Here is a 15,062-nt window from a genome sequence, read left to right as displayed (position 1 = left end):
AGGACACTGAAGAGGGCATCTCTTTTGGTATTCTTCTACAGAAAAGGCTCCAAACTGCTAGCATCCCTCTCATTCCAATAATGGGGAAAATAAGAACGAAGAAGGGCAAGCCCAGGGTTCACAGGAGACACAGTGAGCCTGGCAGCCTGATTTCCTCAAGGGGTTGACCCTGGACCAGTCTCAAGGACTCATCCTGGACACGAAGCAAAGACCTAGGTGACAGCAGGAGACAGCAAGGTTGGGCCACCTGAAGAACATCCTAAGGAGAAAACAGAGTAATCTACTTTGCTAGAGGAGGGTCGGGGCATTGCATGACGCCTCAGAGCTGGAAGGCTCAACAGGAGTCGTCTCAAAACTTTCTTTCAGTGGGGGAGCCCCTGAGGAAGTGAAATCTCAGGAGCAAACCCAATGGGTAAAGCAGATCACAGCAACACTGCTGTGTCCCAGAGGTAGATCCGGAAGGGCTCAGAGCCTGGCATCTGCACATGCCCCCTCACCCCAGCCAGCCAGGTCCTTCCCATCCACTCCATCTTGTCATTTCACCGCTGAAGCTCAGACGGTGGAAGGGACTTGCCCAAGTCACCCAGTCAGGGGCAGATTGGGACTGGAACCCAGGTCTTGACTCCCCAGACAGTGCCTGCTCCTCAGCAGCATCTACTCTGCTCTCCCCTGCAGGTGTACGGAGGAGCAGAGAGTTCACTCCAGACCAAGGCAGGAGGACGATGGACCCCGCCCCCTGCCCCAGCCCAGGGCCTTCCTTCCAGGACCCACGGCCAGTCCCAACACAGCACCCACACGGAGGAAAGCATTCCTCTTAATTAAGTTTCCTTTTCCATCCTCCTCCTGTCGTCAAAAAGAAGTCTTGGTTTGGTGCTAATACGTTTCTAACCCTCACTAATCTCGTATAAGAGAGGACAGGTCATCGGTAGGCAGCAGTACGTCGCTAGAATTTAATCCTCTGTTTCGTTTTCATTGGATCTATTGTTACGGTTGCCCTCTATTTATGGCAACTGATACCGATTTCCCCATTTACACTAGTGATGTTGTTCCTTTTGCATCCAACTCTGAGTAAAGTAGTGAGTAGATGAAAATGGTCTTAATTTGCAGGCTTCTCTTTTATAGTGATACATGTGTAAAATTTCATGGTTTGCAAAATGCTTTTACATACAGGTAGTTTAGTTTGGTAAACATTTTTTGAATTAAACACATGCCTTTCACTATCTATACAGACCGCAGTTAAAGTATGCCTTGTGTATGATTCACACTCTAATTCTTGTTTTATGAGTTTTGTAGGAGCTTTGGTACTGACACAAACATTTTTGAGAGTTAAAAATCATGTCTGGATTAAGAGGTAGGTACTCTCTGCACAGCTACCATCTCTCCGTAGTTACATTCTTGAGCTCCATATAACCAGATGCAAAATTCCTGTATATTCAATACTTCAAATAATTTTAAATGGCACTTGCTCCTAATAAGACAATAAAACCAAGTGGCCAAGGGAGGGGGACTGACAGCACAGAGGAGGTGCAGACAGCAAAGTCACGATGGGGACAGTAAGGTTTGAAGGTGGCGAGGCCCACCCTACACGGTCTGGCGCCCCCAGCCATACCTTCACGTCCTCCACCTTCATGCGCGTGCCCTCCTTGCCCACAAAGATGTCGTCAATGTCCACCAGGATGTAGCGGTCCAGAGGCAGCGAGAGGCGCTTGCCTGTGAGGAAGGCCACGGCGTCGACGAAGACGAGCTTGTGCAGCCAGAAGTTGAGGTTGTTGCCGAACAGCACGCGCTGGATTCCGTCGTGGAGGCCCAGGTCCTGGACCACAGTGGCATGCAGTGCGGCGTGAAGGCCGGCATCCGCGCCCAGGTGCGGGATGGACTCGGACGACCGCGTCTTGGCCAGGAGCACAGGTTCGTAGGTGGAGTGGTTTGACTGGAATACAGTCCAGTCCTCGCCGGGCAGCACGCCCTTCTCCACCTCGCTGGGCCGCGTCACGTACAGCAGCGGGGACTTGGGGTTGATGCTGCAGTCTTTCAGGCCCAGGTTGGAGTGCAGGAACAGGGGGAAACCTTTGAGCTGCGCGCTCAGCAGGCTGTTCTCATTGGCCTGCAGCCGGGTGGGGTGGGGCAGGGCGGGGGAGGGGGGGAAGAGAGCCGTCAGAACCACAGCCCCAAGGGACCACGGAGTATCAGTTGTGGACTCATAACAGTCATGTCAACAGTACTCACTAACATTCACAGAGGGCTCGTCACATTCCTGATCCTGTGCTGACCTAGCGGTGCAAACCCCGCTCTGCCTGTCATCGTAATATACCAGCTAACACACATGCCGTGCTCACCAAAGCCAGGAACCAAGCTCGTGCACTTTACATGAAGGGGTGCCGTAATCCTCACAGTGACCCCACGATGGAGGCATCACTGCCATTCCCATTATACAGACAAGGAGACTGGGCCCAGAAAGGCTAAGTAACTTGTCCAAAATCACACACAGGAAAGTCTAGCAGTGGAGAGCATGGATTCTGCCACCAGACTGCATGGCCTTGGGCAAGTCAGGTAACCTCCCCGCGCCTCAGTTTCCTCTGCTGTAAAACATGGCCAAGAATGGTAACTCCCTCAAGGGGTGATGGAGGAGGCTGAGCGTTGACTCCCGCAAAGTGCTTAGAACAGGGCCAGCGGCATCGCCCATTGCTCGTTCAGTCCTCACATCAGCCTCAGGAGGAGGGTTCCTCTGTCATCCCCGCTTCACAGACGAGGATACCCAGGCTCTGAGGGCGGTGCTGCCCTGAGTTGCACCGTGGTCAGGACGAGCCACACCTCACAGCCAGATGGCTGACCCCTGAGCCCACACACCTGACCACCAGGCTCCCCTGCCTGGGGTTTCCAAGCTGGCTTTTATCACAATCTTTTCTTCAGGAGAAATCCTGGGCGGATGCCAACAGAGAAGAGATCAAAGACGAGGTATCTTCTGGGAGTGCAGGAGCAGACACTCTGCCCACTGTGCTCCCAACCCCCATGTGCCCCCAGCACTCCCAAGGCTATGTCCCAGAGGAGCCCAGCTCCCTGTGCCTCCCTCTCCTCCCAGGACCCGCTGCTGTCAGCTCCCTGGGAACCTTCAGGCAGTACCCACAGCACCCCCTTTTCCTCTTCCCTAGACTCACAGCCCCTGCTCCTTATCCCTCACCCTCCCAGCCACCTGCCTCTGGATACAGTACAATTTGTCCCTGTCCCTATGCCAACTCCTTTTGGTCTTCTTGGCCTGACAAACTGCTCATCCTTCAAAACCCCATGCATCAGGACCTCCCTGGTGGCGCAGTGGTTAAGAATCCACCTGCCAATGCAGGGGACACAGGTTTGAGCCCTGGTCTGGGAAGATCCCACATGCCACGGAGCAACTAAGCCCGTGCGCCACAACTACCGAGCCTGCGCTCTAGAGCCCGCATGCCACAACTACTGAAGCTCGAGCACCTAGAGCCTGTGCTCTGCAAAAAGAGAAGCCACGGCAATGAGAAGCCCGCACATCGCAATGCAGATTAGCCCCCGCCCAAGCCCACATGCAGCAACGAAGACCCAACGCAGCAAGAAAGGAAGGAAGGAAGGAAGGAAGGAAGGAAGAAGGGAAGGAGGGAGGGAGGGAGGGAGGGGAGGAGGGAGGGGAGGAGGGAGGGAGGGAAGGGAGGGAGGGAGGGAGGGAGGGAGGGAGGGAGGGAGGGAGGGAGGAAGGAAGGAAGGAAGGAAGGAAGGAAGGAAGGAAGGAAGGAAGGAAGGAAGGAAGGAAGGAAGGAAGGAAGGAAGGAAGGAAGGAAGGAAGGAAGGAAGGAAGGGGCCTCCCTGGGGCATTAAAGCCTCAGCTGTAGCACTTCTCACCTTGGCTGCTGCATTATCTGTTCAGAGTCTCCCCCACCAGTCTGCACCCTCTCAAGGGCAAGTACTATGTCACTTCCACCTTGGATCCCTGGTGCCAGCACAGGCTTGACACCCAGTGGGAGCAAACGCATATCGGATGAGTAACTGGATTTTTAAAAAGAAAGAAGAACAGACAGATCCCAAATACCTGGCACATGACAGCTTTTCATTACGGGTTTCATTTGTTTATCCCACAATTGTTCACTATGCCAGGCACTGTGTTAAGTAACAGGGATACAGTGAGAAAAACAGACATGGCTCCTGCCCTCGTGAACTGTAAAGGCGAGCAGAGAAGAGAGAGAGTAGTCAATATAGCAGAAATATACGTAAACTTCAGTGTGACACATGCTACACAGAGGAGGTTCATAGTCCTAGAAGAGTAGATAACTGGGCATAGTCAGCTGGCTCAAGAGAGGCTTCCTGGAGAAAGGGACTGAGTAAGCATCAACTAGGGGAGAGGTGGGAGCCAAGTTCAAAGAACAGCAAGTGCAAAGGCCCTGAGGTTGGCGAGAGCTCAGCACAGTCAAGGAATATCAAGAGGCCAGCAGAGTGATCAAGAGGGAGGAGAGGAGATGAGGCAGAAAGGTCAGCTGGGACCAGACCTGCAGGACCCTCGAGGCTTGAAGTGGCAGTGGGAAGCCATCAAAGACTCCATCAAAGGGTTGTGAACAGAGGGATGACAGGTTCCAATTTGCATGTTAAAAAGGTCCATCTGGCCACTGTGTGAAGAACGAGTGGGGTGGGATGAATCAAGAGTGGACAAAGGGCAGCAAATGAGGTTGGAGAGGCAGGCACAGTGGTCCACAGGGCCACCCTGGAGAGCTCACCACGTGAGCACTGAACAAGGACACTCAGCTGAGGGCTGAGCCCTGGGCCTCAAGTAGAGCGACATCTGCCCAGGGTGCCTTTTAGTAATAACCTTCATGCAGAAGTGCTTTTTTCTAATTCCCACGAAGGCTCTGCAGGGCCCTTGCCTCGTAAACTGAGATAAAGGGCCTGCATTTGACTCTCCACACACCAGGAGTACCTGCCAACTCCCACCCTGTCCTGAGCCAGCCTCTGTCTGGTGTTGACAGCCCCAAACTGAGAGGCCCCTCCCTCAGCCCCCGGCTCCCCAAGACCACTAAGCCAGCACTGGGGACAAAGGCAGGGGGGGCCAGTGACATTTCAGGCCCTGTCCATCACCTGCTGTGGCCTGGGAGGCCACACTGGATCACAGGCACTGAGGGATCCCATTTCAAAGCCCCGACTCTGAGCTGACTGCCAGGCGCTGGCAGCTCAGCCAGCTGCCCAGCTGGGAGGCATGAAGGAAGGGAGGAAGCTAAGTTGCCGACTGTCCACCCCAGTCCGCAGCGAAAGCAACCATCTGGGGAAGGGAATGGAGAGTAAGCCTAAGCATCGCAGAGACTGACCCCCACTGCGGGCCTCGTCCCACGGGAGGGGAATCCCTCCTGTTGTTCGGCGCTGGGGACCCACGCAGGAGACACCAAATCTTCCAGTGGGGTCACCAGGCAGAGGAAGGAAGAGCCCTGATCAGGGAATGGGAGACCTAGTACAGACTTAGGTAGTAACTGGCTGCGTGACCTTGGGAACCTCGGGGTCCCCAAGGTGCTACCTCTCAGGGCCTCACGTCCCACATCCGTCGGTCAGTTTGCTCCGACGCGCTCACCCGTGGTTGGCTTAGAAGGGCTGAGCATGGTGGTCGAGTCCTGGCTCTGACTGATGAGCTGTGTCGGTCTAGAGGGCCATGTAACTTTCTGAGCCTTGAGTCCTCACCTGAAGATAAAGCGCCCACTTCACAGGGTAGCTGTGAGAATTACATACGATAAGGTCTGCAAAGCCATGAGCTCAGGGTCTGGCATGTAGCACGTGTGCAGTCAAGCGTCAGTGGCCCTTGTCAGGCCTCCACCGGGATGTGCTCAACCCCGGGGCACCTGGAGCTGCAAGGCTGAGCCAGGAAGTGGGGCTACTGATGAAGAGCCGCTCCCACCCTCAGGGTCCTCAGGGGCACATGCTGGCCAAGCCACAAGACAGAGAAAGAGCTACCACCAGCTGTGTGTGCCGAGGTGAGATGACAAGGCATGCCAGCTGCCATTTATTGGGTGGCTCTGGGTACCAGGCACTGGGCTAATGCTTCCCATCCACTGTCCCGTCTTCAACATGGCACAGTGAGGTGGTGCTGGGATTGGCCCCCACTTCACAGATGGGTGGAATATCCTGCCCAAGGTCACTCTGCCTATAAGTGACAGAACGAGTTGAACCAGAGTCTGGACTTTTCAGCCCCTGCTCTCCCACTGACCTGGGAATCCAGTGCCAGCGGGCATTGGAAAGTGAGTGTCTCCAGATCCCTGGAGTCCCAAGCCCGATGCACAGCACTGAAGCAGGCCTTGCGGAAGAGCAGAAGGATGCAGCTTGACCACCAGATGGCTCCCGTTAGAGCAGAAAGTCACAGGCCCCTGATCAAAACCAAGGAGGGGTCTCGTCTTACACAGCAGGGTAGGAAGAGCACGGAGACCTGGAATTGCCACTGACCCCACAGGGAGACTCTGAGCACCTCCCTGCCCTTCCTTGGGCCTCGTGTTCACCTTCTGTAGAGCAAGGAACTGGGGCCTGATAGGATCCAAGCTATGTTGTACCGACCGTGCCCAATGACCACAGCCCACTGCTTGGTCCCCACAGACTGTGGGAGCTCTGTGCACCAGTTGTGGCCTCTGATGCAAATTCTACTAAATAGAATAAATGGTATTTGAAGTTCCTGGACTCATCCCACAGTGTAGGAATAAGCCTCTGGAGCCAGACCACCTGGGTTCAAATCCTAGGTCTGTGCTTACTAGAGGTGTGAGTGTGGCCACATTGCTTCACCCCTCTTTGCCTCAGTTTCCTTCTCTCAAATCAGATGCCATCCACCTGGCTTGGAGGATGGTTTATGAGGGTCAAACGTGTTAATTCACATAAAGCATGTAGGACGTGCGTGGCACTGGGTGAGCACTCGGCAAGTGTCGGCCATTGTGATGTTTTTCAGGCCTGGGGCTCTGAATCAAGCCTAATGAAGTTCATGGCAGGGAAGGGAACAGAGTCCAGGAGCAAAGGGAAACAGACAATGAAGCTGTCTGACGCTATGCCACTACCCAGCCATAAACCGGGCCAGCGTTTCCCAGACAGTGAGCCATGAAATAAAGGGTTTGTCATTAAGCCAGCCGGGGAACAAATCTCACCAGGTTGCTCTACTGCAGGACTTCTAAGGGCCTTCAATTTCTTGGCCCACAAAACCTGTTTTAGTGGCAGAGCAACCCGATCCATTAGTGCATGAAAGAACACAGCCGTGAGAAACCCTCAGCGAGACCAGGCTCCTCCCAGCACGGAGCACGGGTCCAGGGCGAGGCTGTGCCGCCAACGCCTGGGGACGAACGAGCAGCCATCGGTGGACACGGCCCACTTCTGACCCATCTCCTGCTCCTCTCCCCACTCACACCAAGCAAGAGCCGGCCTTGGGACCCGTGTGTTTACTGTCCCCTCTGCCTGGAAGGCCCTTTGCACAGAGAGCCGCGGGCTCCTCTCACTCCCTTCTGGTCACTTTATCAAAGATGACATCACTGGTAATGCATTCTATCAAAACCAGCACCAACTGCCCATATCCATCACCCAGTGCCCTTCCCCGCTTTCTTTTTTTTTTTTGTACTTATCACCACCTGTCACATGGTATGTTTATCTGTTCACTGTCTAGTCACCCACTGCACTGAAATGTCCGCAGCACCACAGCCGGGACTTTGCACACTTCGATAACCACTGTGTCCCCAGTGCCTAGCAAAGGACCTGGAACATGGCAAGCACTCAGTATTTGCTGAATGATGGAACAAACACCCCCGAGCACCCAACTACAGTCCCAACCACCCAGCTTGCGCGTCAGAGTTCTCTGACCAGAGCCTCTGGATCCCCCATCCAGCTGTTCACAACCTCCTCCCCAAGGACAGCTCCTCCACGACACTTTCAGCAAGGGCTGTGGTCCTAGCAGTTGCTCTGGGTACCCCGCGGAGCCCAGAGCAGCTCACCGGTCCACTGGGATTTCTTTCTTCCAACGCAAAATGGCTCTGGTTCAAGAGGTACATAAACTCCACACCCCTCCACAGCCAAGAGGAAAGGGTGCGGGACCCAGAGCCCCCAACTGTCTAAGTCTGGGTTCAGACCCTGGCTCTCCCACTTACTGGCTACATGGCCTCCTGTGACCTAACTTAATCCTCCTGAGCCTTGGTTTGCCCATCTGCAAAACAGGGACACACCTCATCCACTGGGAGGACCGACATGAAAGGTTTTGAGGGACCCAGCAGGGCATATGCTCTCCTCCCTTGCACCCATCCCTGGGGCCTCCCTTAGGCACGAGCCTGCTGTGTGCCGGGCCCCATGCATGGAAGGCAATGCCCCTGTCGTGTGCTCCCAATGAAAGCTAATACTTAAAAAGTACCTACTAGACGCCAGGCACCAGGCGCTCCAAGTGCCTTACCTACACTCACCCACTTACCTTTCATGACAACCTAGGAGGAGGCGTTACCATTACACCCATTTTTCAGGTGAGGAGAGTCAGACACCCAGTTAGCAAGTGTGGGGATAAGAATCAAACTCAGCTGGAGCTCTCCACAGCTCGGGGACCCGCTCCCCACATACCTTGAAGAAGCCGATGATGCCCACGCCGTAGGCCACGCAATACTTGTCCAGCAGCTCCCTGTTCCAGGCATCCAGGTTGACGTACTTGAGGATGTTCTCATAGATGATGAGGGCGAAGCGGCCGCGGCCCTTGTCGGTGAGTGTGGGCATGTCACCCTTGCCCGGTGCAATCTCTGTGCGGTACTTGAAGCGGCTAGACTCCAGGATGGCCACCACCTCCTGGCCCAGCTGGGAGTAGAGGCTCTCCACGAACACCAGCACCAACGGGTCCGTGCGGGAAGGGGCAGCCACCTGTATGGGCTTGAGTGGCAGCAGGCGGCTGGGGGCCACGGGCGGCGGGTCCCCACAGTCAGGCTCGGGGGCATCCACCGAGGGCTCCAGGCCCCGCTTCCAGCCATATAGGTAGTAGGCCGAGACAAAAACGCTGAACAGGCAGAAGGCGAACAGCAGGAAAAGTACAGCCTGCGGGGACATGTGCCGACACAGCCTGCGGAGGCGCGCCAGGGCGGGCATCCTGGCCCCCGAGACCTCGGCCACCGGGGGCCCGGCCGCCCCGGCTGCCCCAAGGCCCCACGCAGGAGAAGACTCCCAAGTTGTCCACCGACCAACAAGTTCACAGAGACTCAGCGAGCAAGGCCCGAAGTGGGCAGTGGCAGTGGCAGTGGAGGATCCGGGCCCCAGCCCTTCCTCCCAGCCAGGGGTGCAGTCCGCGGCTGGTTGCGCTCCTTCCTTCCTCCGCGCCCCTTTATGTCACCATGGCAAACCCCCACGTGGTCCTGTGCACAGCAGAAGTGCCCCAGGGCGTTAGGGCCTCCTGGGGGGGCTGGGCAGTGGGCTGAAGGATGCTGGGCATGCCTGGGGGTGCCGCATGCCGCTCGCTCGGTGGGGCCCCCGGGGCTAAGGCTGTGGAGAGAGGAGGAGAGTCAGAAGGCGGAAAGTCAGAGTGTGGGCTCCGGGGGTCCGCTGACTGTGGACCCACACAGGTCCTGACCTCGCGGTGGGCCCAGATTCAATGACCGCTACCCAACCTGAGTTCATGATTTGGGGCAAGCTTGTCAATCTCTCTGAGCCTCAGCCTCCCCGTTTGTTGACAACAGTACCTGCCTCACAAGAGGCTGGGAGATTACATCCACTAATGTGTATAAATCACACTGGGCAGTACCTAGCATATGATGTCTACAATGATAGTTGCTATTTACCATAATGATCAGTCCAAGACTAAACCAAGAAAACTCCAGAAGCAGGAAGGACAAAGTGAGACAATAAACATTTGCAAGGCCTAGGAGCTAGAGGTGGAATTCTAAATCACGACCCAACACCGCGTTCTCACCATCTTACCATCTTCCCCTCACTTCCCCACGTGCTTCCCCACCCATTTCTCTGAATGCACCCAGCAGCCCCATCTGACAGACGAAAAGACTAAGGCTCAGGCTAGGATTCAAACTCAGGGCTGTCCTCAGAATGGGAGAAAATATTTGCAAATGAAGCAACTGACAAAGGATTAATCTCCAAAGTTTATAAGCAGCTCATGCAGCTTAATAACAAAAAAACAAACAACCCAATCCAAAAATGGGCAGAAGACCTAAATAGACATTTCTCCAAAGAAGATATACAGAGTGCCAACAAACACATGAAAGAATGCTCAACATCACTAATCATTAGAGAAATGCAAATCAAAACTACAATGAGGTATCATCTCACACCAGTCAGAATGGCCATCATCAAAAAATCTAGAAACAATAAATACTGGGGAGGGTGTGGAGAAAAGGGAACACTCTTGCACTGTTGGTGGGAATGTAAATTGATACAGCCACTGTGGAGAACAGTATGGAGGTTCCTTAAAAAACTACAAATAGAACTACCATATGACCCAGCAATCCCACTACTGGGCATATACCCTGACAAAACCATAATTCAAAAAGTCATGTACCAAAATGTTCATTGCAGCTCTATCTACAATAGCCCAGAGATGGAAACAACCTACGTGTCCATCATCGGATGAATGGATAAAGAAGATGTGGCACATATATACAATGGAATATTACTCAGCCATAAAAAGAAACGAAATTGAGCTATTTGTAATGAGGTGGATGGACCTAGAGTCTGTCATACAGAGTGAAGTAAGTCAGAAAGAAAAAGACAAATACCGTATGCTAACACATATATATGGAATTTAAGAAAAAAAAAATGTCATGAAAAACCTAGGGGTGAAACAGGAATAAAGACACAGACTTACTAGAGAATGGACTTGAGGCTATGGGGAGGGGGAAGGGTAAACGGTGACAAAGCGAGAGAGAGGCATGGACATATATACACTACCAAACGTAAGGTAGATAGCTAGTGGGAAGCAGCCACATAGCACAGGGAGATCAGCTTGGTGCTTTGTGACCGCCTGGAGGGGTGGGATAGGGAGGGTGGGAGGGAGGGAGACGCAAGCGGGAAGAGATATGGGAACATATGTATATATATAACTGATTCATTTTGTTGTGAAGCTGAAACTAACATACCATTGTAAAGCAATTATACTCCAATAAAGATGTTAAAAAAAAAAAAAAAAACTCAGGGCTGTGAGGCATCAGCAGCTTGGCTGTGCTAGGAGCCCCTCTCAAACACCAGTGGTCTCATCTGGAAAGCACCACCCCTGCAGCATCGGGGTGGGGCCAAGGGACAAGTGAGTGAACCTGTCAGAGGAGCCCGGCATAAGCAACACTCAAGAAATCGCAGCAGTCGCTATCTGCCCCTTAACGCAACAGGCATCTCTCATCCTCAGGGTACGTGCCCACAGTGGCACAAGGACAGCAGGCGACTGAGCCCCCCAACCTGAGGATCCCAAGTTGCCCAACATCCTCACCCAAACAGCGCCCCCCCATACCACGGTCCTCCAGTCTCCCTTTAACATGAGTGGAGGCAGCTGCTGAAAGCTGGCAGAAGAGCTCCCCTGGAGATGGGAGACGGGGACAAGGACAGAAGGTGTGAGGGACTGGGCTGCTGCCAGGGAGGGAATGTGAGCCTCAGACCCAGAATCGGGGTTGCAGGGAAGATCTTCAAAATCCCTCCCAGCCCAAGACTATATGGTATGCTTAGCGTGGATACAGTATACTAGAGACCCTACAATTGTACTTCTAGGAATTTATCCTACAGGGAGTAATTGCAGAAGTGTGTCAAGATTTCCCCACAAGAATACGACTCCCAGTGCTGTTTATAACAGCAACGGATGTTTATAATAGCAAATGCCCAACCATAGGGGATTGTCTTTAGCAATTATAATGCAAGCATGTGATGAAATCCCAGGCAGCCATTTACAATATGTTGAAGGAGGACATTTACTGACATAGAAATATAATTACCAGGACTTCCCTGGTGGCGCTGTGGTTAAGAAGCTGCCTGCCAATGCAGGGGACATGGGTTCGAGCCCTGGTCCAGGAAGATCCCACATGCCGCGCAAAGCAACTAAGCCCGTGAGCCACAGCTACCGAGCCCATGCGCCACAACTACTGAAGCCTGCGCGCCTAGAGCCCACGCTCCGCAACGAGAAGTCACTGCAATGAGAAGCCCACGCACCGCAAAGAAGAGTAGCCCCCACTCATCGCAACCAGAGGAAGCCTGCACGGAGCAACGAAGACCCAATGCAGCCAAAAATTTAAAAAAAAAAAAAAAGAAAAGAAAGAAATATAATTACCATATATATTGTTAAAGTGGAAAACATTTATAAGACCGTATGCATGGTCATATTTTTGTGAAAAATTTTATGCATAAGCCAGAAACTGGTACGAATCCAAAAAACAAAACAAAAATGGTAACAATTATCTCTGGTTTTTATTTGCCTTTGTTTCCTAAATTTTCTACAATAATCATTTATTATTTTTGTGAATATAAGAAAACAAATGTTTTTAAAAGATGTGCTCAGAAGCAAGAGGCAGGGGTGTGAAATGAGGACATGTCTTGGACATCGGGTCTGCTCCCAGTTCTGCCATAACGTGCTGTGTGACCCCAGGCACACCCTGCCCCTTTCTGGGCTTCTTGCCTGTTAGAGAGGGGCCTGGGCCAGATGGCGTCTGGGGGCTCTTCCACCTCTGATATTCTACAGTTCAGTCTCTACTATGTGCCAGCGTCACAGGGAAGCTGGGGCAGCCAAGAAAGCAAGCACCTACAATGCAGGGAGTGTGACAGGGGAAGGGAGGGTATTTGAGAGAACTGAGGGGCACTTAATCCCCCTGCAGGAGGAAGGGGGAGGACAACGGAAGGCTTCTTGGAGGAAGTGGTAGCTGAACTGGCCAGAAGACCAAGAAAGGGTTGACCAGGGGTAGGAACAGTGAGGGACACATACACAGCTTGGAGCTAAGGCAGTAGGCAGAGCTTTCCAGGGAGTCCCTGCAATTCCACCTGAGAGCAGGACCAGAAGGGGCAGGCTTCCTGGGTGGAGCCACAAGAGCTGAGGTGACTGGCCCTGCAATTATTCCCAAAGGGCACCCATGTCCCACTTCCCATTGATAAGGGCAGCCCTCTGCCCTGCAGCCACAGCGAGCCCCACCCCTTGGCCCGGGGCCAGGGCAGGAACACAGTGGGTGGGGAGGCAGAGCTGCCTCGAAGGTGCCCTGCCTGCTGCCTGGGGGCACCTGCCTACTCAGGCCAACTAGCCCCACATCCCCTGCAGGCCTGGGCACTGCGGGTCTCCGGCCTTTGGTCTATTGCATTAACAGCCTTTCCACATGTGTGCTAATGATGACACAACCAGCAGTCTCAGGCGTCTCGGGGGCACAGACCCCTGTGTGAATCTGACAACACTTCTCCATAAAAAATATGCACACATGCTAGAAAATGTTTTAACAATTTCAGAGTCCAAACCCCGTGTCCCCTACCCCATCCATGGACCTAAAGCCCTAGTTAGTAGAGCCTAAGGATTACGTGGGCAGACTAGAGCCAGGCAGCTTCGTTCAAACCCAAGCCCTACCACCCAGTAATTTTGTAATCTTGGGCAAGTTATTTAACTTCTCAGTGCCCCCAGCTTCCTAATCTGTAAAATGGGAAAACTTGACATACTTCCCAAAGTTGTGAAAATTAAATGAGTGGATACCTAGGAGGTGCCGTGCCTGGCACACAGTGCTGAGCAAGGGTCAGCCGCTGTTTTCATGCACTCCTGTTGCCTATTTAACATACTCACGATGTGGGTAACACCTGAGCGCACAAAGCACCATCAAGTTCCATGCTCGCTCTCTCTCTCAAGTCTCTAACAGCCCTTGGAATCCCAAATCCCCATTCTGAGAAGCCGTGTCTTGCTCGGGAGCTGGATGGACGAGCAGAGGCCAGAGAGAGGCCAGCAGGCTAGGGAGAAGGCCATGCAAAGCCCAGGCCCGAGAGAGGGTAAAGGGAGAAAGAGAGTGGGCCAACTAGCCTCCGTCCCCAGAGAAGGCCAAATACCCTGGCAAAGTGCTGACCACCAGTGAGCTGGCAACGGGGGCCTCCAGCACTGGCCCCACTGCGACCCCTCAAAGGCCGGGCAGCAGCCATTCAAGGCCCTCCATGCCCGCCTGAATTCCTGTACCCCTGTAGCTCAAGGGATGGCAAACTGGGGGTTTCTAACCCCTCTGCAGCCACCCAGGCCTCAAGGACAGCTGGGGGGCTGAGGCCTCAACACCTCCCTCCCGCCCTGGGCCTGCCTGGGCCTTGCCGACATCACCAGCCGTTTTCCTCAACTCCAGCCTCGCCCAACCAGTCACCAATCTTGGTCATGCATCTAAGCCTTTGCTAATGAAGTTCCCATTGCTTGGAACGCCTCCCCCTACCCCTTGGGACACTTACTCATCCTTCAAGACCCTAGTTCCAATGTCATCACCTCTCTGAAGTCATCTCCACCCATCACCCCATTTCCCGCCCCCATGTCCCATTCCTTAGGCTCCCACCCCATCCCTAAGCTATAGCATGGAAGCTGAAAACCAGGACCCTCAAGCTAAAACAGGATGCAGCATTCTTGTTCCTTGACAGCATTTTTCTTGGAGATTAGCTATCAACATCTTAAAATCAGGAGATTTCATATAAAAGTCAGAACTTCTGACTTCTTTAAAAAGAGTACATTTTAGGGACTTCCCTGGCAGTCCAGTGGTTAAGACTCCGAGCTTCCACTGGAGGGGCACGGGTTCGATCCCCGTTCAGGGAACAGAGCTCCCGCATGCAGCACAGCATGGCCAAAAAAATAAAAATAAAATAAATACATAAAATTAAAAAAAGAAATATAAAAAGCACATTTTGGTAACACGCGCCCACTGGCCACCATCAGCTGACACTATAAAGCGCCCACCTCAGATGGGTTAACACAGTCCCATAACCAACCTCCCTCTCTCATGTGGCTTCCTGCCCAGCCCGAGCACGTCTGAGTGTGTGGTCCATGCAGAGCAGACTTGGGGCATTTCTACACATGGCTCTGTGCCCTGGAACCTGCAGATCACGGGGCAGAACCAGGATATACTGACCTGTGCATGGGCAGGCCCTGCCTGGTACCTGGCACA

At 53.4% G+C, this 15,062-nt stretch overlaps 1 protein-coding gene across 1 annotated transcript in view; it reads right to left on the bottom strand.

Moving 5' to 3' along the window:
- The window catches only part of NDST1 (N-deacetylase and N-sulfotransferase 1), a 71,177-nt gene that overhangs the window by 31,172 nt on the left and 24,943 nt on the right, over positions 1-15,062 (bottom strand). The window contains exons 2-3 of the mRNA XM_082650752.1: positions 8,560-9,462; positions 1,610-2,104 (exon numbers count right to left, since the gene is read on the bottom strand). Of these exons, the coding sequence (XP_082506878.1) occupies positions 1,610-2,104; positions 8,560-9,072 (1,008 nt within the window). The 5' untranslated portion in view covers positions 9,073-9,462. The remainder of the gene's footprint in view (positions 1-1,609; positions 2,105-8,559; positions 9,463-15,062) is intronic.

This window comes from Grampus griseus (genome assembly GCF_964374135.1).
Source record: "Grampus griseus genome assembly, chromosome: 3".
Lineage (NCBI taxonomy): Eukaryota > Metazoa > Chordata > Mammalia > Artiodactyla > Delphinidae > Grampus > Grampus griseus.
This window is presented reverse-complemented; position numbering and strand designations above follow the sequence as displayed.